Source organism: Triturus cristatus, chromosome 2_2 (genome assembly GCF_964204655.1).
Source record: "Triturus cristatus chromosome 2_2, aTriCri1.1, whole genome shotgun sequence".
Taxonomy (NCBI): Eukaryota; Metazoa; Chordata; class Amphibia; order Caudata; family Salamandridae; genus Triturus; species Triturus cristatus.
Window position 1 is genome coordinate 503,843,333 of NC_140582.1, and position 23,848 is coordinate 503,867,180.

At 45.9% G+C, this 23,848-nt stretch overlaps 1 protein-coding gene across 2 annotated transcripts in view; it reads right to left on the reverse strand.

Annotated features, from left to right (window-relative positions):
- Window positions 1-23,848, reverse strand: part of ZNF827 (zinc finger protein 827) — a 581,455-nt gene that overhangs the window by 33,300 nt on the left and 524,307 nt on the right. For both annotated transcript variants that reach the window (XM_085641623.1, XM_085641624.1), the window contains exon 10: window positions 13,900-14,071. In XM_085641623.1, the coding sequence (XP_085497749.1) occupies window positions 13,900-14,071 (172 nt within the window). The remainder of the gene's footprint in view (window positions 1-13,899; window positions 14,072-23,848) is intronic.

Consider the following 23,848-nt stretch of genomic DNA (forward strand, 5'->3'; position numbering starts at 1 on the left):
CACAAACCGAAAACAGTTTTGCTTAAGCAGTCCGCCTTTAAATAAAATGTTGGTAGTAAAAAGAAATATATGTTTTCATTAATACAAACTAGCTAAACAATTGCTAAGTAGTTACCAGAGCAAGATGCCTAAATGTAAAAAACCTATAATAATCACCTGATCAAACCTTCAGGAGAGAAAGAAATGAAAGGAAAGCAACTTTAAGCAGTTCTGGAGAGGTAAAGTCTACAAGCAAACATCTGAAAAATACTGGGATGACGTAGATCCATATTCTGGAGCCCAAGTCCCGCACCCTCTCCCACCCCCTCCCCACACGACTCGTTTCCAAGACAGACACTGGCCTGCAGCACAGGAGACAGTATCTTCCATCCAGTAATGAAAACAGAAGTATCGAAGGAACCGTTTATCATGGATTTAATCTAGTGGCATTTTTAGTGCAAAAAGGAATAGAACAATTTCAATGCACTGTGTTTTGAATCAGATGAACAATCTAAAATAACTTTCTCTATCAATTACTGTGGCAAAAGGAAACCATTGCTTTCTTCTTGATTCGAACACTTGGCCAGTTGTGCTACCTTTCCAATGTACCACAGCAGCAACCTGATTAAGTACAGTTCCACTGCAAATATCCCTTGGATGCCATTATTATGTAAAATAATTAGAGAGATAATTAACAACTACAGGTTCCAGATGCTTCCCATCACCTCTTATAGTCCTGTGGGGCAATAAGAGGCAGCACAGTGTTGCCAAGGCCATTTCTAAGGGCTAGTTTTATGTTAATGGATATCTTACTGTACCCCAGGAGCTGTTTGTAAGCTCTGGACCACTTCCAATGACAGGCTGGACTGTTACACGCGGAAGCCAGGTTCTCGCGCCATCTTTAGGAAGGGCAGGTTTGTAAATGTTATGTTAACCATGAGCCAAAGCTTCATAGGTGACCACCAGTGTTGTGAAGAGGGGGAAACAAGACCTTGACCAAATCCCATTTAAAACGATTTTTAAAAAATCACAGAAGATACATTCATTGAATTCAAACTGAAGCCTAAATACACCTCTGCACTGTGTGCATGTGGAAAGGGAGGGTATATACTTTCCAATCTACACTCATCTGCGAGGGCAAGTAAATGCTGAACATTGTAGAGGAGATACTAAATACTGAAACAGTCTGAACATTAATGTTTTTTCACAATCATGTGTTTGAGAAAATAAGGAATGTGTTTCCTAAAAAAAAACACAATCACACAACGATTTCAAAGATTCTCTGAGCACTCTCTAAAAGAAAAAAATTAACTACTGAGCTGCTCAGCAACACCAACAGAGCAAGTTAGTCGTTTTTGTATTTCTGGAAGAGGCAATTGCGCTAGGTTCATGTGTGTGCGATGTTATATTGATGCACAAACTGTCATAAATGCCAGCAACTGAATATCAGTGACATTCTAAGTTGGCCTGGTAAATCAACAACAAGAGAAATTTGTGCAGAGATGCCGCCAAGTCTTAAATGTTTGCTGTACACTGGAACTCCATATTTGGCCTATTTAACTTCCCAATAAGACCCTTGTAAATGCTGCCCTTAATGCACCTATGACATGAAAATGTAAATGTCATCTGTGGGCTGCAGGGTGAATTTACACCACACACATATATGACCAAAATATGTTTCTGCCAGTAGTACCACTGTGCCCTGGCTAGGCTGCAGTTGATATGCACTGCAGTGACACATGGCAAGGAAATGTATTTGACATGTAGAAAAAGCCTATTTTCTACATTTCCAAGTCACACCTGAAGTATGCCTTGTAGGCCCATAGGCAGGGTGCTAAAATCTAAAAATATATTAGGCAATATATAAACATAGGGCACATGGGGCATAATGGTTAGTATACCCTCACATTGAAATAAAAGCACAAAGTTATCTCACTATGTAGGCCAGGCTAGACATCTTCGGCATAGGTGGGGATAAAATCTTTATTTTCCATCTCTGGATAGGAAAGGGCTAGAAAATGCTTCAAAGATATTTACTGCATAGTTGTTCAAATCTAACTTAATGGGGAAGCCAGATTTTTGTTATCTTAAGCAGTAAAGTAACATTGCAAAATGTAGTGCCTGAGCAAGAACTGGCTTAAACCAGTTCACACCACGGGAGCTAGAATATATATCTTTGGCTGGGAGAGTTCACATCCCTGACTGAGAGGTCGATGGCTTGACTCTGGGCCCAGGAAAGGCAAATGGATGTTAATTGCTGACCACTTAGCAAGTATTAGCTATCTGGGACTGGACAGGAACAGTCGGCGGAATAAAGCACAGCTTTAGGTCTTCCTATTTTGATTTGGAGATGCCAGGGAGGGCTCCTCCAATTAACTGCCAGGATCCTCCTCGACAGCCCGTCCCCAGTCACAGAAGAGGGAAAACAAGTTCTGCCACCTATCACACTTCTAGAGCTGGAATACACATATTTGACTGGGAGATCAAATGATTCTGGCTCAGAGAACATTGCCTTGCTTTTGGGACCAGCAAAAGATAATGTGTGTTAACTGCTGACTACTTAGCAGGGATTAGCTATCAGAGAACTACTTCTTTTGACCTGGAGATGCCAAGCAAGTCTTCTTCTATTCATCCCCAGGATGTTCAAGACAGGATACAGCCACAGTATAAGAGAAAATCAGTTTTGGCCATGTCAGGTAGGGTGTTTGAAATTGGGTCTCTAGCTGGCAGAGGTTTGCACCCTGACCAAGTAGGAACCACAGTCCTAGTCAGGGGAAGTGAGACACGCAACCTAAACTAACCTGTGCTTACCCTCTGGTAGCTTCGCACAGAACAGTCAGGCTAAATTTATACGGTAATCTGTAAAGTATCTGTGCACACTGTAATTACAGTAACACAGTGAAAACACCACAAAAAGACTTCACAGTTTAGTTAACTAAAGAAAATGTATCCGAGTAAAACTAGACCAAAACGATAAAAATCCAATAAATAGAACTTGAGATATAATTTTTTAAAGAATAAACTACAATATAGTGCTTAAAAGTAATAGCGCTTAGGGGTTACTTGAGGTCACACTCGACTGGGGTTAATCCAAAGTTTCAGGCCGGCCATGATGGAGAAGAGGCTGGCCACAGGACCAATGCAGTGCCTGTTGAAAAAGTACGGTTCCGATTCACACACTCAGGCCGATGCGTTGAAATCGAGCCTCGCAGTCAGATCCCGCATCGTCAGCTAACCCCTTACGATGCAGGTGCCGCGCCGCTGTCGAGCCTCGCAGGGAAGTCTTCAGATCGGCACTGCATCAGCTTCCAACCTCGCAGTAGGGACCCATGTTGTTGTCAAGCCGCACAGGGATGTCGTCTGATCAGGTTTGCATCTGCATTGGAAGGAACTGTATTGGTTCGAATCAGCGCAAAGTCATCACTGCATCTATATTTAGAGAAAAACAGCTGCAGGACCCACTTTCAAGACCCAGGTCTGGATTGGCACCTCTTTGTAGGACAGGACTCACAGTTGGCAGAGTCCAGCAGCTGAAGCAGAGTAGAAGGAAGATGTGATGGCCCTGACACTTCAAGAACCGGGGTAAAACCAGAAGCCCTTGTAGAAACTGGGGTTCAAGGATGCAGAGAGCAAGTCCAGTTGTTATCACTCCTAGGCACGAAGCAGCAGGCCAACACAGCAAAACAGGCAACAAAGTGACAGTTCCTCCTGCAGCACAGCAATCAGCAGGCAGCAGGCCAACACAGCAAAGCAGTTAGCAGAGTGGCAGTCTCTCCTACAGCACAGCCGCTCTTCTTCCTGGCAGAATGTCCTTGGTTCCAGCAAAGTTCTGATTTGGTGGTGCCAGGGTTCCAGTACTTATACCCAGTTGTGCCTTTAATGTGGGGGAGACTTCAAAGAGGCTTTCAGAGATCAAAGGGTCCCTGCTTTTCCTGCCCTGGCTCCAGACTCACTATAGGGAACAGACACAGCCCTATTCAGTTGCAAATGTCAGCTCCTCCCTCCCAATCTACCTCAGGAAAGCCCATCAGCCAGGTGATGGGCCATCAGGATGTGAATGTCACACCCTAGCTCCTTTTGTGTGTGACTCTCTAGAGAGAATGCACAAAGCCCAGCTTTCACCCAACCCAGATGTGTATTCACAGACAGACACAGGCACAGAATGGTTTATGTAAGAAAATGCCAACTTTCTACAAGTGGCATTTTCAGACTTGCAATTTAAAATCTAACTTCACCATAAGTTGTGATTTTAAATTGTGAGTCCGGAGACACCAAGCTCCAAATCTTTATGTTTTCCCAATTAGAAATTACATTTAAAAGATATTTTAAGGACATCCCAGTGTTAACCCATGGGAGAGATAGACATTGCAGTACAGAAAAACAGATTAAATAGTTTCACTACCAGGACATTCAAAACTAAAAAGTATATGTCCGAACTTGTAAATACCCTGCACGCTGCCCATAGGGCTGCCTAGGGCCTACCTCAGGAGTCCCTTATATGTAAAAAAAGGGAAGGTTTAGGCCTGGCAAGTAGGTTAATTTGCCAGGTCAAATTGGCAGTTTAAAACTGCACACACAGGCTCTGCAATGATAGGCCTGAGGCATGTTTACAGGGCTACAGGGTGTATCCAAGGGACGCACTCACATTCTTTTTCACCGGAAGAACCCAGAGGATCAACCTCCCACCTTTCACCTCTGAACCCAAGGAGATCACCTGCGGTGTCTCCCAGGGCTTATCCCTCAGCCCCATACTCTTCAAAGCATATATGACCCCGCTGGAAAACATTGTCAGATCCCACGGTCTCAACATAATTTCCTACTCAGACAACATCCAACTTATCCTCTAACTCACCGATGACCCCATCACCACAGAACCAATTTCCACAGATGCATGACAAACGTCACTAACATGATGAAGAACTGCCTGCAGCAGAACACAGACAAGACGGAAGTACTCATTTTGGCAACAGCAGCAACAGAACTACTCCTGGTGGCCATCAGACCTAGGACCTGCACCCACTCCTTCCAACCATGCCAGTAACCTCAGAATCATCATTGACAACAAGCTCACCATGAAATCACAGATTAACGCCATCTCCTCTGCCTGCTTTCTCACTCTGCGCGCGCTGTGTAAGATCTTCAAGTGGTTACCCCCTACACACGAGATGCACAGTGACACAAGCCCTCGTCACCAGTAGAATGGACTATGGCAATGTCCGCTACGTAAGAATCGCTACACACCTTCTACAGAGACTCCAGAACATACAGAATGCCACAGCCAGACTCATCCTCGGCTTTTCCCTACTAACCCACATCACACCCGACCTCAGGAAACTCCACTGGCTTCCCGTATAGAAAAGATGCCAATTCAAGCTGCTGACCCATGCAAACAAGGCTCTACACAACCAAGGGCCCACCTACATTAACCACCGCCTGAACTTCCACCAACCATTGAGAACTATACTCTGCCTCCCTTCACTTACCCATACTCCCCGCTTCTACTGAAGCAGAAGTGGAGGGCGCTCCTTCTCCAACATTGCAGCATCGATTTGGAGCAGCCTCCCCACACACCTCCAGACCATCACTTCACGTCCAGAATTCTGAATGGACCCCAAGACCTGGCTGTTTGAATAAGCCTCCTGGGTCAGCAAGAGCCTGGATACCCTATCGGGTGATAAGCCGTGCTTTGCAAATTCTGATTGGTTGACTAAAGTGGGTGGCAAAATCAGTGCTGCACGCCCACTAGTAGCATTTAATTTATAGGCCCTAGGTACATACAGTGCACCTTACTAGGGACTTACAAGTAAATTAAATAAGCCAATTGTGGTTAAGCCAATGGTAACATGTTTAGAGTACAGAGCATACGCACTTGAGCACTGGTTAGCAGTGGTAAAGTGCCCAGAATCCTAAATCCAGCAAAACTTAGGTCAGCAAAACGGAAGGTCAGAAGGCAAAAAGTCAGGGAAACCACACCAAGGATACCAGGTCTAACATGGGGGACTGGTGAAGACGCTAAAGATAGACCCACCTTGTGGCAGCTGGGTCCCGCCATGTACAGATAGGGGTTCCAGGGTAAAACTGTCAGGACTGGATTGTAGAATTTCTCCAATCACAGGCGTGTGAAGAGAATACATTTAGCACCACCATTGTCATATCCTACGAACATTCTTGGAGCTGAGAAGCCTCTATCTATAGAAGAAGTCCCTGGCAGACAAGGACTCACACAAGGACCCCTAAATCCTGCTGTCACCCAGAAAATGGAACTGCCCTTCAAGGGTCAAATGGTTTGCCTCCTGTTTACTTGCTTCAAGGACACAAAAAGCAGAAGCACTCCTGACTCCAAGAGGGCCCTGCTGACGAAAGAGGACTAGATCCCGAAGAAGCTTTCTGAAGAGAGACCTGGTGCCAAGAAGCCTGCAGGACCAGAAGAAGCTTCGTCAGCAGCTGAAGACTGAGTTTGAAGTTAAAAACCTTTGACTGGGACAACTCAATTGTTGTATCCAACCTCAGATCCTTCATGGGCGGACTGTGCATAGGTCTCAGTCCACCACAAACTGTTGTTTTTCCAAAGTGCTTGACATATGGCTTAAATCTTTATACATTCATAACTCAGTTTCCCTTCAACATATTTTTGATGATGTCTGTGTCTTTTTACACAATAAATGTTTCTCTATGTTTCTAAAGAGGCTTTATTGTGCTGTGATCTTTACTTAAAAAATATTGTTACTGCTTGAACTTAGTACTGTGTTTTAACCTAACTAGAGTGGGTTTATTCAGCTGGCAAGGGTTCCCACCGCTCAAATTAATAACCCTGTTTCTGAATGACACCCACATTAATGTTTGAGAACGGCACTTGTTTTCCTTCATGAGACTTTGATCCAGAGCCAAAGAGAGAAAGAAAGAAAGGGAAAAGGAAGGGTACAAAAGAACAATGGGAAAAGGTGACAAATAAAAAAAGTAGGTTTAAGAAATTGGGTTACTGGATGAGGGGGTGAAACCCTATTGAAGCAGGAATCACAATCCTTGTCAGGGTGACTTAACAAGCAACCCCGTGCTCAACCCCCTGGTAGCTTGGCACAGAGCAGTTAGGCTTAACTTAGAGGCAGTGCATAAAACATTTCAAACTGTAATAAGTGAAAACACGACACAAAAAAATTCCCACAGCTAATTAGGAAAACAGAGTAATTTTTAATAAATAAAACAAGACAAAAATGACAAACATGACAAACATCCAATCAGTAGAACCAGAGATAGGCACATTTAAAGATTTCAATGAAAATAGCACCAAAAATCGCAAACCACCAACTCTGGATATCTGGCCGCACCAGACTGGGACAAAGTAACAAGTTTATGCCGACCGCGATGGACATACGGGCCGGCTACATGGTCCCTTTGGGGCCCGCTAAACACTGTGAGTGAAATTGCTCTCCCTCCCTCGCAGCTCCACCATTAAGTGAGGCTTTCCCCCAAGCCCCTGCACTCTCGAGTGTAGGTGTTCGAGGCCCTCCTCCACCCGCACCTCATTCCTGGTGGTCCAGTGGACCTCTGTCTCTATTCTCTTGCTCCGCTTTTTTTCTCCTTTTCACTCGTTTTTTCCCTCACATCTATCTCCCCCTTCACTCTCCTTCTGTGTCTTTCCTCTGTTTTCTCACTCGTTTTTTACCTTCATCTCAATCTCACCCTTTCACTTTCCTGTGTCCTCTGTGTCTTTCCTCCACTCTTTCTTGCACTTTTCTGTCGTTTTCCCCTCATTTCAAGCTCCCCGTTCACTCTCCTGTTCTTTCCTCCGTTTTTCACTCGTTTTTTACCTTCATCTCAATCTCCCCCTTTCACTCTCCTGTGTCATCTGTGTCTTTCCTCCACTCTTTCTTGAACTTTTGCTGCCTTATTTGGACTTTTCTCTCTCTTTTTACCTTTTGCCTTTTTCAACCCGTCTTTCCCCGCCGCTGCTGCCCCCGCAGCCCCTGCCCCCCAGCACGACCAGTGCGACCAGCCAAATCCAGCTCCCCTCCCACCAGCTGTCCAGCCCTTCCCGACCCCTAATTAATGGCGGCCGCCTCGCGGGGGCGCCAAAAGCAAGCTCGTCTACGCCTGTCCGTGACCCGACTACGACCAGCGCCAGAAACCCTGGATCTCTGCACCACCAATGCTATGACCCAGTGGCCCTCCACGCTCTCAACCCAGGCCGCAACAACAACTGCAAGCTAGCATCACCAGCCGACATCCACGGACCCTTCAGCTGTCACCGCTGCCGGCACACCTGCAGCACCGCCAAGACCACTGACCCAGCGCAATCCCCCCGCAAGAACACAACCAAACCGAAGACCCTGCAATGCATCCTCCTCAACGTCCAATCACTCCACAAACATGCCACTGAAATCTGGGACCTCCTCGACAGCACTACCCTGGACGTAGCATTCTTTACCAAATCCTGTACCAACACCGCCTCGGGACCGGACATCGCCATTGCCATTCCCCAAGGATACAAGAGCTCCAGGAAGGACCACCCCACTCGTCCGGGAGGAGGAATCGCCATCGTCCACAAATCCACCATCCGCCTGAGCACACTCCCCGACGAGCCCACAGACCTGATGGAACACCTTCACTTCAAGATACTGGCCAGCCCTACCTCCACTCTCCGAGGAACCCTTATCTACCGACCCCCTGGACCCCGCGGATTTTTTGCCAACTCCATCACAGACATCATCTCACCGCATGCCATTGCGTCCACCATCTACACCCTACTGGGAGACCTCAACTTCCATCTCGACAACCAACTGGACCCCAGCACGACATCCCTCCTGGACAACCTCCACAATATTGGACTCCGCCAGATTGTGACCGAACCCACGCACTCAGCAGGACACACCCTCGACCCCCTTTTCACAACAGGAAACTCCATCACCTTCAGCCACAACACCCAACTCCCATGGACTGACCATCTATGCGTCCACTTCACCTTCAGAACACCCACCATCCACAGACACCAGCACCTGCTCCCACAAAAAAACTGGACCAGAATCACTGACGACCAGCTAACCTCATCAATCAGCAACTCCACCCCAACCATCGCGGAAAACGACTACGCCAACACCGCAGCATGAACCATGCACAGATGGATCTCCGACAGTGCCAACACCATAGCCCCCCTCAAGAAAAACAACAACACCCACGCCAAGAAAGCTAGATGGTTCACCACTGAACTTCGAGAGTCCAGACGCACTTGCCACAGACTCGAAAAGGCCTGGAGGAACACCAAATCCTCAGAAGCCCACAACAACTTCAGAGCCGCCAACAACGCCCACCACCAACTCATCAGAAAATAGAGGAAAAAAGCGATTGAAGACAGAATCTCCACTCATGCACACAACAGCAAAGAACTCTTCAACATCATCAAGGAGTTCGCCCAACCCACCAGCGAGTCCACCGACATCCCTCCCTCACAAGACCTCTGCGACAAACTCAGCACCTTTTTCCACCACAAAATCAAGAGCATCTGCGACAACTTAGACGAAGACAACCAACACACTGAACCCTCACCAACCACCCCCAACACCCTGAAGCCAGAGATCGACAACTGGACAGCCCACATCACCGAAGACACACTGAAGATGATGAAGTCAATTCACACCGGGGCCCCCACGGACCCCTGCCCCACCACATTTTCAACAGAGCCGCCGACACCATCACACCCATGCTCTGCCACACCATCAACCGCTCCCTGACAACCGCCTCATTCCCTGACGACTGGAACACGTGGAGATCAACCCCCTCCTGAAGAAACCATCTGCGGACCCCACCGACCTCAAAAACTACAGACCCACCTCCCTGCTCCCGTTCCCAGCGAAAGTCATTGAGAAAGCCATCAACAGCTAATTCGCCACATTCATCAAAGAGCACAACATCCTCGACTCCTCCCAATCCGGCTTCAGAAAAAACCACAGTACGGAAACCGCCCTCCTCGCCGCAACAGATGACATCCGTACCTTACTGGACAAAGGAGAAACAGCAGCCCTCATCCTCCTCGACCTCTCAGCGGCGCAGACTCCACGATACAGGGATCCAAGACAAGGCCCTCGGCTGGCTCCGCTCCTTCCTCTCTGGCAGAACGCAGCGGGTCAGACTCCCCCCTTTCCTCTCGGACCCTACAACTACCACCTGCAGAGTCCCCCAGGGGTCCTCCCTCAGCCCTACGCTCTTCAACATCTACATGGCTCGGCTCGCCCCCATCGTTAGAACCTACAGACTCAACATTGTGTCATACGCAGATGACACCCAACTCATCCTCTCAATATCCAACAAACCCAACATCGCCAGACACAACTTTTGAGAAGGCATGGAAGCCGTCGCCAAATGGATGAAAAACAGCTGCCTACAACTAAACACCAACAAAACGGAAGTACTCATCATGGGCCCAAACCCAGACACCTGGAACGACACCTGGTGGCCCCCCGTCCTTGGAAACCCTGCCCACCCCCACAGACCACGCACGCAACCTGGGCATCATCCTGGACTCAGAGCTCAAAATGGACCGCCAGATCAACTCTGTCTCGTCCTCCTGCTTCCACACCCTCCGCCTCCTATGTAAGACCTTCAAGTGGATCCTCCTCGAACACAGAAAGACCGTCACTGAAATATGTGCCCCCCCCCCCCATATTGAGTGATTTAGATGTCTCCCCTTCCCCGTGACTCCAACGGAAAAAGCATATTGTGTATTGATGAACCTTGTTTTTGCCATTACCTATGTTGTGACTCTGTGAAACTATGCCTTGTTGTCGAAGTCTTTATAATAAAAAGAGTTTAAAAAAAAAAAAAAGAAAGACCGTCACTCACGCCCTGGTCACCAGAAGTTCGACTACTGCAACGCACCCTGCCGGAATAAACAAAAACCTCACTCGCAAGCTACAGAACATCCAAAATGCCGCCGCAAGACTGGTCCTCAACCTGCCAAGACACTGCCACATCTCCCAGCACCTGCGCACACTCCACTGGCTCCCAATCGAAGCTAGAGTCACCTTCAAGATGCTAACCCATGCTCACAAGCCCCTACGCGACACCGGACCAGCATACCTGAATAGCCGACTCAAATTCCACACACCCCAAAGGAGCCTACAATCAGCCCAGCTCTCCTACCCGTGGTCACCTGCACCAGAAAGACCAGATCGGGAGGCCGCTCCTTCTCCTTCCGCTCCACCTCAGACAGATAACATTGCTCCCCATCTTTGCAAGAAACCTCAAAACCTGGCTCTTCGACAGACCCCCCCCCCTTTACTGGACTGGAACCTGCGACCCCCCCCCCCCCCTCACCCCCAGCCCCTTGAGACCCTTACGGGTGAGTAGTTGCGCTTAACAAACACCTGATTTGAACAAGGGTAACTTAAATCCTGGTTGTGGAACGTTACGAGGGCCCATGTCAATGATGTGTCATACAACCAGGGCGATGCGAGGTCCAGGCACAGTATTGGTTTCGTGGGAGCTGTGAGGATCTGATGCATAGTCCTGCATCGAGGATGCGTCACGCACCTGCCGGTTCTGAAGAACTGCACGGCTTGCGATGCAACGTCCTGCGTTGTCATTGAGGAAGCCATTGATGAGGGGCTTGCGATGAGAGCACCTTCGTAGAGGATGTGCCATGCAACAGTGTTTCTAAAGAGGCTACGGTAGACATGCAACAGGAAAGTCCAAACAGCAGAGGCAATGCATCAGTTCTGCTAGGGATAGCACCCCGCAGCAGAGGAGATGTGTTGGTTCTGCAGGGTCTACAGATGGGCTGGCATTGTACCTTCAGGCCCACTTTCAAGGGTCCAGGACTGGGTTGGCACCAGGAGGTAGGGTAGGACTCACAGTTGCAGAGTCCAGGTGCTAGCTACAAATAGACTAGCCCTTGGAGTCACTCTGGTGGTCCTGGGTACAGGTTCCAGGTCCAGTACTTCTCACCCAGGCAAGAGGGTAGCAGGGCAGTAGGCCAGCACAGCTGGTAAGCAGTCATTAAAGTCAGCGGTCCAGCAGAGTGGTAGTCCTATCAGCAGCACAGTAGTCCTTCTTCCTGGCAGAGTCTTCCACAAGACCAGAAGTGAACTGAAGAGTTGGTGACTGAGGTCCAATATTTATACCTGGTGCCTCCTTTGAAGTGAGAGAAACTTCTAGAGGTTTCCATTTGAAGTGCAGAGGTTTCCTGTCTCCCTCGCCCTGGCTTCAGACTAACTACAGGGGGTATGCAATCCTTTGTATGAAGGCAGGACACATCCTATTCAGGTGTAGGTGTGGCTGTACCTAACTCTGCCCTCCCATCCTGCCAGTGATGGCCCAACAGGCACACCTAAGCTCTCTATTGTGTGTGGCTGTCTAGGAGGAATAAACAAACACCAACTGCCAACTACACCTAATCATGTGACCCATTGACAGGCTTCAGGCACTAAGTGGCTAAGGCAGGAAAATGCCAGGTTTCTAAAAGTGGCATTTTCAGAACTGTAATTCATAATCTAACTTTACCATAAAAAGGAGTCTCTTCATTACAATTACAAATACACCAAACATGAACTGTTTACCTGCTCCCATTTGGAAGATATCATTATTAAGTGAAATAAGCCAACTCATGTGTTATCCTATGGGAAAGGTAGGCCTTGCAATAGTGAAAAATGTATTTAAGAGTTTTCCACTATCAGGACATGTAAAACTTAAAAGTACATTTACGACTTTTTAAATATATTGCACCCTGCCCTGTGAGATGTTTAAGGCCTACCCTAGGGGTGACTTAGATATATTAAAAATTAAGATTTAGGCATGAAAAAACATTTAATTTGCCAGGTCGAAATGTCAGCTTAAAACTGCCCACACAGGCTGCAATGGCAGGTCTGAAACATTTTTAAAGGGCTACTCACTGGGTGGCACAATCACTGCTGAAAGCACACTCGCAGCATTTCATTTACAGGTCCAGCGCACAAGCAGTACCATTTTAATAGGGACTTACAAGTAAGTTAAATACACCAAATGGGGAGAAACCAATGTTATCAGTTTTTTAAGGACTGAGCACGTACACTTTAGCACTGGTTAGAAGTGGTAGAGCGTACAGAGCCTGAAGGCCAACAAAATTGAGACCAGAAAACATTTGGAGTAGTAAGGACAAACATTTGGGGAAAGATCACCCTAAGGCTGACAGATCTAACAGTAGGGATGAAAAAGAACCTGCAAGTGTGTAATAAACTGAAAGGAAGTGTACAGTGATGGAGGAAAGAGGCCTGAGGGAGAATTAGCATCAAGCAGCCTTGATATTGGGCAACCTCAGTATTTGGCAGCCTCAGTCGTGGGCTCCTAATAAAATATGTGCATGCATGCACATATCATTTTACAAACTAAGCACTGAGGGCCATACATTCCTATTCTTCACCTTTAATATCGCTTTCTTCTTGCGCCAATAAGTCACAGTAAGTAAATAAAAAACTAACTGCTAAAAATCTAAACAGCATTTCAATACAGAACCTAGATAACTTGTGGGAAGATAACACAAGCCAGATAGAAGGGTGCAGTATTTCAGTCACTGTCCACTCTCCACATGACTGTGAAATAAGAATGTCCGTGCCACAGCTCGATCTAAACTCACCTTGCAATCACAGTACAGGAGACAGGACTCAATGCAAATATTTTGAAAACAGAGATTGAAAACGATTTATTGCACTTCAGTTCATAACTCAGTTTTAGAACTCATGGTTGTTATCTGTCACTATGAGTGCACTGCTGGAAACTCACATAGTCAAACACTGTGAATACACAGCGCGCCATTTAGTGATCATAGTTAGCATGAGACTTTGCTCACTATTTTTAATTGTGGAGTAAGGAAGTCAAGACCATCAGGTTTTCATTTCCCTGACCATCAATTAAGGTACTCTGGCTAGGCCAATTTCCTAAGTATTAGTTCCTTACCTGTAGAAATAAGAGTGCTTCTTTCCATCTCCCACGTCGGAAACGACAGCGCTGACGATGTCCTCCGTGTCAGTACTCACTAGCTTCACAGAATGGACGGTCAGGTGCTGATTCAGGTTTGCACGGCACTTGGCAGCGTATGGGCACAAATGGCATTTGTATTTCCTTTCTTCTGCAAAGAAACATATCTCCTTATTTTCCTATTTATTTATTTGCTTGCTTATTTAATATCACTTTCATGAAGTGGAAACGGGGCACCAACGTACATCAGCTTTATATAAGAATGATCAAAGCCACAGAATAAGATAAAACAGAGCCAATATTAATGGGATTAAAGAACAATAATAAGTAATATAATTTGTAGTTCACTTTAAAAGGCCAGGTTAAAATATTACTTGAAAATGGGTATGCATGAGGGTATTTGTAACCGCTAACGAACGGGAAGTAGTTATGGCCAATATCACTAGGACGTGCGTGTCAGATCGAAAACTGAAACCAAGAGCTGCCTGTGACATGATCTTTGACTCCGAAGCCCAGATATTTGCAATTGCAACTTATCCTGCTTTCTTGGGCCTCTGGACGTTGGCAAGATTAACATTACATCAACAAGGCAACTAGATGATGAAATGAAGATAGCCTTATGTATATAGGTAAACAATGTACGTATCTAAATTCCAGGGTTATTTGTACAAATCTTATTCCATTAACCAACCTCGCAGTAAACCAGAAAGCCCATAGTGCTTAATGTACTCATGCCGCTATGTAAGCGAATATAAGCAATTTGCACACCAACTGGGGTTTGCAAACTGTCTGTGATGCAACCATGCTCAAAATGGTGGACTCTCTCATTCACATGCAGATGCAGAATACCTGCTGAATGAATATTCATTAGGCATGAGGCTATATGATCCCCCTGCAATTGACAGCAAATGCAAGAATAGTGGCCTGCAAAGGACAACAGGCCTCTCTGTACGTGCATTTACATTACCAACAGTTAGTGCCCATGAAATGGGGAGGTGCTGCTTTAAAAATAAAAGTTTCTCATTTGGGGAGACATTTGTGGGAGCAGGCAGCTTCCCCTTTGCAAATGTGTTACCATCCGAACTTAGGAGTTGGTACCTTTTCCATGGTTTGGGATTGCACAATCCATTGACGCATTTTATTTATTAGGAATCGCAATTAAGAGGGGACACTCATTTCTTGGCCCTTCTAATTGTGATACATATTTTGAGTCGCAAGAGCCATTTTGTGAGTCAGAAAGCCTTTCCCAGCTGTCTAAATGCCTTTGATAGATTGCATGCTCCGAACGTTTGCACTCAAAACAATTGCGATTTTGCAAATCACAGGCTTTGAAAAAGCAAGATAAAATGATACATTAGGCCAAGAATGATTTCGAATTATGTGTGACATCACTAAAGATTGAAAAAAAAGGATGATGCACAATTAACATGAAATACTTGTTCATCATTGGAACAATCTACCGCACTGATAATGCACTTAATCCTTCTTGAACAAATTCCTAGAACTGACCCTCGATTTGCAGACCACAGCAAAGAAACTGGTACACTGAAAAATATAGGATCAAAACCAGCATACTACTTCCCTGAAAACATGCAGGCTTTAGGTTATAGAACATCAGTTTCCAGTCTGATGCACTACTGGGGCACATTCTGTTCGTAGTTCTCAGATATTACATAGATACACTTGTCAGGGAAACCATGGTCACGATCAGACCACTCTTAATTCCATCAACTTCCTCAACCTCACTACATCACCCAACTAACTTCAGGCACTGTATGCAAGTGAAAAGGAGCTTGAAGTAATCACGGCCGGACTGGCCGTAGCAGGCATCAGGCGTCTCCCAGGTGGGCCGCCAGGGTGGGGGCCAGTTTTGGGCCCCTGTTGGGACGTTTTTGTTACCTGGGGCGAGCAATATCAGCCCCCTGTAACAAAATCGACCTAAACCGGCCTTTGCAAACATCGCGGACGCACCCCTTCAGCCCCCCCAGGGGGGCCAGCCGAGCAGTTTGCCAGGGCCGGTTTCGGTTACCAGTCCGGCCCTGGAGGTTATATAATAATTAACTTAACTATAGAACTATAACTGGTGAATTTCAGTCTTTTTTTGTTTTTTAAATATTAGTTCTTGTGTCATTCAGTCAACTAACTGCAACATCACTAGCTATACCACAACTTCAACCCTTGGTTTCTCTAGTACATCTCGGTGGGGTGGGGGTTTTATCATATTGTAAATGTGGGCAACGGCACTGCAATTGGCATATGCCCATGAGCGTACGAGCTGGGGCAGGAGGCCTAGCTTCTGACCAGACCTTGTTCCCAACTCTCTGCAATTATCTAACCTGTCACCCTATGCACAGAACCTCAAGTTGTGTGCATAATAGATTGGATGCAAATGTTTGTTTCTGGACAATTTGATTATTTTTTGTATTTTTTTATAGGTTTTTGTTAGAACTATTTTTGTGTTGGAACTTTTTTGAAACGTTTTTAATTGTTAAACGTCTAGATTTTTTACTTAATGTTTTATATAACATATTTTTTTATGTTTCAACTTTTTATGCTACTTTTTTCAATGGTCTTCTATGACTTTGGAAATCATGTGGTTGATCTCTCCAGAAGCCAAAACTTTGAAGCCGTGATTATAATATGTAGCGAAATGCTCCACACTTTCATAGTCTTACTGTTGGTGTTGTTGTGGTTGGCATTGTACTTCCAGGGAGGCAATTACTTCAGCCACTGCTCTTTGTCGGATATGATCACACTCTGCTTGAGCTATGTGGTTGGGATGCATAGCCCGCGGATGCTTCCAATTCCAGCTCGTTCCTAAGGAGTACTGGCCAGCATTGTATCTATGCAGCACACAAGGTGGTGCAAGTAATTTGCTGTGCATTAATATTTCAAAAAGAACTGCCTCACCACCGATTCTTTTTTGGGTCTAGCTGGTTGCGCTGCTGCTGATGTCAAAGGCAGCACAATTAGGTCATCATCTTGCAATAAACCAGCTGTAGAAGGGTCACCAGATGACTGCTTCGGTGGAGTTGTGTCAGAAGCCATGATGCACTCAGATTGTCTGCGTATCAATGTTGCTATGCAAAATACCAATATGGAAATGGTGTTCTAATATTTATTTAGTGTTTTTCCCCCCTACAGGCTGTGGGCTTATTTTTTTTAGTAGGGTACCCTAAGTGGCCAATGAGATTTCTGCTTTTATTTTTATATTTTGGGGCGTGCCCTTGGTACTGTGGTACTCACATGGAACCCACACAGCCAATGATACAGTCCTGCATCACTTCTGTGGGGCATTACCTTCCTTCCCCTGCAATCATTTATCTAGCCAGGCTGAAGAAAATAAATTTTCAGCTAAAATGATCACAGAGAATTCAGCTGGGGAACTGGAAAGAAGTACTCTTTTGGCATGTCAGGTACAATGAAGGATCTGAACATTTGGCACAGTCAGCAATTGAATATTCCAAATAGGACATGGGAAGAGGGGGCTTCAACATCTTCTATTGCAGGTGTATCTGCTCAATTTAGAAATCCGTACTGCCACAAATCCTAACATGATATAATCCCTTTCTACTCCGATATAGAGGTATACCGCACCAAGTGCTGTAAGGTGATTTCTGTGGGAGAGCGGTGCTTGAGCTCAGGACAAGCTTATGGCTGCACACCAAACTCAGGGTGGTAAGCAATTTAAATTTGTATTTATTTGGATATTTTTTTTAATTGAGACCCAAAAAACTGAAAAACTCCAGAAATAAATAAAAAGTGTTTAAACCACCCCAAAAAGGTTCTTCGTAAGACCACCTTTAATTAAAAAAAAATGTATGTTGTTAGTCATGTCTGTGTTTAAATGTTAAAGTATATTCAGCTGGGTGCAGCAGGAGTTGGACATAGAGTCTGGTGCACTCTACCCACTGCGGGACACCCTGTTCAACCCTTTGGCCACGTGCAGCAGGGGTTGGTCATAGGACCCACAGGTCAGGCCAACCCCATGGGAGTAGCCAAATCCCACTGTCCATGGTCTTTCAAAAACAAAAAATTCAGTCTGCGATATTCATGCAGTACAACGTGGTTCATGGTGAGTCCCACTCTAATACTACAGTACCAGCATCAATATCATATATATTTTTTTATCTTAATTACTTGGGGGGGTCCCTATGGGACTGGGGGTCAAGGTCTGCTCACCATGCCCCCTTTTGTGGCCTTTTTTCAACAAATTCAGGACTCTGGCACCGTGTTCCCAAGACCTGTATTGGCAGCCTCAACATTTTCTTCTATGTAGCGCCCAACTAATCAGTTTATTTTGGCAGCCCTGTAAGACCAAAATGGCTGATGGGAGAAAAAGCTCCCTCGACCACTCAGAACCAGAGTTAAAAAAAAAAGTTTTATACTGCGAGACTACTGTGGGACCAGCCTTCCGGATATACCTAACTTTTTCTGAGGGTTAACCCGAGCCCCTCTTTAAACGCTAATTTCTCGAAAACAGCTGAACAGATTTACACCAATTCACAAAAAGCATGCATTCTGAGTAAAGTTGTAACTGTTTGCCCAACTGGTGTACCTCCATTCAGCCATTTTCTTCTGTATCAGATAGCAAAGTTTCCTATGGGAAACCCTTTTTCTTGTCCCCCACTTGCAGGATTGGCACAAAACATTTCATGAAGGAGCTAAGGTGGACAAAGATTCTTTTTTTGCCTTATTACATTTAATTAGTGCTAACTTTTGATTGGGACAAGGTAAGCAGTTTACGTTTGGTACGTTTGTCCTTTATTGAGGACAGTAACTATCTTGCACCCTGCCAGGCGGGCTTCCGTCCCCGCCATTCCACCGAGAAGGTGGTTATTTCGGTCATGGATCAACTCAGGGAGGGTCTCGATACCAACACTCCTCAGGCCTTGGTCCTCCTGGATTTGTCCGCCGCTTTTGACACGGTGGACCATTCTATTCTCTTGTCCCGTGTCGAGGCGGCGGGCATAGGAGGACAAGCACTGGTCTGGATAGGCTCCTTCCTGGCTGACCGCACTCAGGCCGTCCATCTGGCCGAATTTTCCGCTCCACCCCGCAGGGTGCAATGCGGCGTCCCTCAGGGCTCCTCTCTCTCCCCCTTATTATTTAACCTTTATATCTTCCCCCTTATTTTCGCGCTGCAACAAATGGAGGTCACAGTCTACAATTATGCTGATGACCTCCAACTCATTTTTAATTTCTCCTCCCCCTCACTAGCTGTTACTGCCTTCCAGTCCGTCATGCTGTTTATCCGGGATTGGATGAATGCGAACCATCTCCAACTCAACCCGGACAAAACAGAGTTGATTCTGACGGGTGGCAGTGGCAACCCTTGGTCTTCTTCCTTTTGGCCCCCCTCCCTTGGCTTACCCCCCACACCCTCCTATTCAGTCAAGACCCTTGGTATCACACTTAATCATCATTTGACACTCCACTCCCACATTAGTTCGGTTGTTTCTTCCTGTTTCTTTACCCTGCGTATCATTAGGAAAGTATCCCGGTTTTTCTCTCCCTCTACACTCAAATTGATTGTAATGGCCATGGTTTTATCCAAGATCGATTATGGGAACATTATTTATAAAGGTGCCCCCGGTTACGCACTTCAACATCTTCAGTTGGTGCAGAACCAGGCAGCTCGCCTGGTACATGGCCTATCTAAATTTCACCATTCGTCACCCCTTCTCATCGCCCTTCATTGGCTCCCCATTAAGCAACGGGCCCTGTTCAAACTTGGCTGTCTTACCTTCCAAGCCCGGATAGGCACGGCCCCTGCCTTTATAAATTCCGCTATTATCAACTATTGCCCTTCCAGAGTTCTTCGTTCATCCACCAAATCCCAATTAGTCATTCCTCGCTTCAAGAAGCAAAGATCAGGAGGCCAGAAATTTGCGGTGCTTGCGCCCACTTTCTGGAACACCCTCCCTTTTTATATCAGACTCCTAATTTAATGTCATTGCTCTTTTATGCGCTTTATCTGCAATGAAAAGATATTTTAAAATTTTTTTTATCTGGGATCTGCATGTCAAACATTATAAAAATCCTGTACGAATGGAAGCTTACACTTGTTGCACCAAAAGGTTCACTTAAACCCTAGTTAGATGATGGGACTGAACAGGGCTCCACCAACTGACCTGAACTGCCCACACCGGTCAGAGAGATCTGCAGTGCTGCAGTTACAGGGGTGGTTCTGACTGATCCAGTGCTGCAAAGTTAGTTTGCAGATATCTTTGATTTTCAACAAAATGCTGCGTTTTGAACAATTTAATTTACTCTTTTAAGCACTTGCTCCAAAATTCTGAAGTTGTACAGGCTTTTGTATAGTTATGAGGGATATAGTTAAGTGTGAAGGGCAAAAAAGTCAATGTTATAACATAAGTTGAGGATTATTTATTAAGTTAACTATAAGACGACGTTGCTTAATATTAGCACATCCATTAATAATTAACATTTAAATATGATGAAAGTGTATTTTGTATCAAAAGGAAACTTGAATATTTCAGTGACACTATTCGAGTGTTCTTTTTCAGGTGTTGCATCTAGTTAAGACAGGACATCTTTTGTGACACAGAACACAGGATCATTAACCACAAACACCAAGTGGAATGAATGAATCAAGACAACAAAAGCTATTGAGTGGAAAACAGTAGGCACATTCCAGCTCGAACTGCCAGGCCATGTTATCTCTGACTTGGAACACTAAAACCCATAGGCTAATTTCATGATCGCTTGCCAAGACATGGGTCCCATGTTCAATGTGCCATCGGATCCAATCTGCACGACACTGATGAGCCCAACAAGGATAAAATTAATCATGAGTGGTTTGTGTTCCAATTCAGAGGGGATGTTGCCTGTCAGTTCAGGATGGACAGTTCTCAGTGGACCAGGACCAAGACTGAGTTAGCATGGTTTGTCCATGTGTGGAGTGCTGTATAAGCCTGGGCAAAGCACTACGCTACACTCGCGTAGTTTGCGCTACTTCGCACTACACGAATTGCACGTAGCACAGTGCAAACACGCGTAGCGTAGTGCAGCGGTCATTTTTTGCTTGCTCGCGGTCCTCAACGTCAAGTTGGCGACCGCGAGCAAGCAAAATGACATCCCGGCGAGACTTTTTCCTCGTTCGTGATCAGCAACATCAAGTTGCCGATCGCTAGCGTGGAAAATAAACCTCCCGGCGAGATTCTCAACGCGGGGAGGTCAGGTTTCTCTTTGCGAGTGGTCGCGTATGCTCGCGACCGCTCATGATGAGAAACTACCAGTCCGCGTTGAGAAAGCTGCCGCTCGAGTAAAATCTACTCGAGCGGCAGAAAACTACAGCTCGCACTGTGCAAGATGCCGTTTTCAATGACTGCACAGTGCCGGATAGTTGTCCGCACTGTGCAAGCATTGAAAACGGCATCTTGCACAGTGCGAACAGGGTACTACACAGTTCGCGAAGTGCTACACGTAGCTCGCGTAGTGCAAAGTACACTTTGCGTAGCTACGGGTAGCGCTATTTCTATTTCTATTTCTATTTAGGGGGTTTTATAAAGCGCTTGGTGACGCCCAGCGGCGTGTCCCCGCGCTGAAGAGCAGATACTTACTGGAACCTACCAGAGTGGAATACCCTACTGTTCAAATAGTGCAGTTTTAAGCTTGGCTCTAAAGATTGGTTCTGATGGTTCTAGTCGCAATGCTGTGGGTAGAGTGTTCCATCTAGAGGCTGCAAGATACCTGAAGGATCTTCCGCCCATCCGTGCTCTAGATACCTTGGGGATAACCAGGAGTCCTGAGCCGGACGATCTCAGGGAGCGGACCGGCTCATAAGGCGTCAGCAGTCCTTCCAAAGGGAGAGGAGACCTCCCGTTGATGATCCGATGGCATGTGCATAGTGCTTTAAATTCTACCCTGCTTCTAATCGGGAGCCAATGCAAAGACCGGAGGGCCACTGAGGATGCGGCTCTCCTAGGTAATCTAAGCACTAGTCGGGCAGCGGCGTTCTGTAAGACCTGTAGGCGGCTCAAGTTCTTCTCCAAAGTCCCTAAATAGAGAAGATTGCCATAGTCCATCTTTGATGTGACTAGTGCATGCACCAGGGTTTGACGAGCACTTACAGGTAAAAACTTCAGTGTCTTCCTAAGACTTTTAAGGGTCTCGAAGCATGAACCGACCACCCCATTAATCTGGGGGCCAAAGGTCAGGTCAGAATCGAACCAGATGCCCAGGTTCTTTGCTTTCTGGCACGGGATAGGTGTTGGACCTAGGCATGTTGGCCACCATGCCGACGTCCACGCAGATCGGTCTCCCCCCACAACCAGCACCTCGGTCTTGCCTCCATTAAGCTTCAGGCAATTGGCGGACATCCAGGCAGCTAGATCTTGCATGCAAGCTCTGAAGATGTCCGCCGAAAGATCGGGTGCGCGCGACAGGGAGATCACCAACTGCGTGTCGTCGGCATAAGACACCATTTGAAGGCCGTGACTCTCTACTAGGGTGGCAATCGGGGCAACATAGAGGTTAAAAAGTGTTGGACTCAGGGACGAGCCCTGTGGCACCCCCTGGTCCAAAGCAATTCGGTCAGAGTAATGATCACCTTGCCTCACTTGGAAGCCTCAGCCTGTAAGAAATGAATAAATCCACTTCAGCGCTGCCCCTCTCACTCCACCTTTGTTCAGACACTGCAGCAAGATGGAATGTGCTACAGTGTCGAACGCCGCGCTGGGTTAGTGCTGCAGTGGCAGAAACGTGATGCAGTGGAATATGGCCTGAGAGAGAGAGGTGTGGTGCAGCAGCCAGGGCGGCTGAATCCGGAGCGTGGGGCTCATGGGATGATTCCCAGCACTGGAGGCAGATCAGCTCAGCATCATGTGACTTTGGACAATAACTCACTTAATCTCCCCCACGGCCCCCAGCGCCTTGAGACCCTTTCGGGTGATTAGGTCGCACTTACAAATACCGGGTTACTTACCTAAGTGATTACTACTGACTAAGGCTACTGCAAGCAGTTTACCGATTACTTTTTGTTGTTTTAAATGAATCAACATATGTGGAGAGACAGGCTGAGCGGGAACACAGACTGGAAAGGATGAAGCACGGCAGTGGGTCAACTGAACACTTATTATTTTGGGTAGACAATATCGGGCTGCAGTTGTGGCTTTGGTTGTAAACATAAACGGATATTCAGGTTGATTAACTAATTCCTTTCTCCTTCAATATACCACACAATCGTTTGCTGATGATCTTTCAGTTGTTTATTACAATTATTATACTTAAATTGTCTCTGTGTCTTTGCCTTACAATCAGCCTCACTCATCACAACTGAACTGCTATCGTTGTCAGAAAGTGTACAGCTGTTTAGATTAAAGTGTGGCACTGCCACTTGGTAAAACTTAACATTTTAAGTGACGTCCACTAAATCACGAAGCACCAAACTGTAAACAAAAAAATGTCAGTGTTAAAATAATCAGAGTTCAGAGTCAGTGATAGCATTCACTTGGGTTTTATCCCCTTCACCACTAAAAATAATGATGTCTCTACAATCATTTACTCTCTGGAGCACAGAATCTCACAGTTCTGGAATAACTCAATCAACCAACGCGTAATGTATGTCCTGATCAGAAGTTTCACATATAGATGTGGCACTAACATTCGGAGCTTGTTGACCGTCTGCTAGTCCATACTTCTTTTTTAAAATTAATTAATGTGAATAAGTCATTAAGTATCAAAACGGAGCTGTGATGGGGGTTTTCAGAAGAGGGAATATTGTGATTTAATATTAAAAATTCAGAATTCTGTCCGTAAAGTTGGAAACTAGATAATTATGTTTCTACTGGGATTTGAAATTAAATGAACCAATATTCATAGTCAATTTGGGATGGACGGATATCGGTATCTCATTTCTCTTCATGGTAAGATGCTACTTTGCCTAAAATAAGCCTTACACACC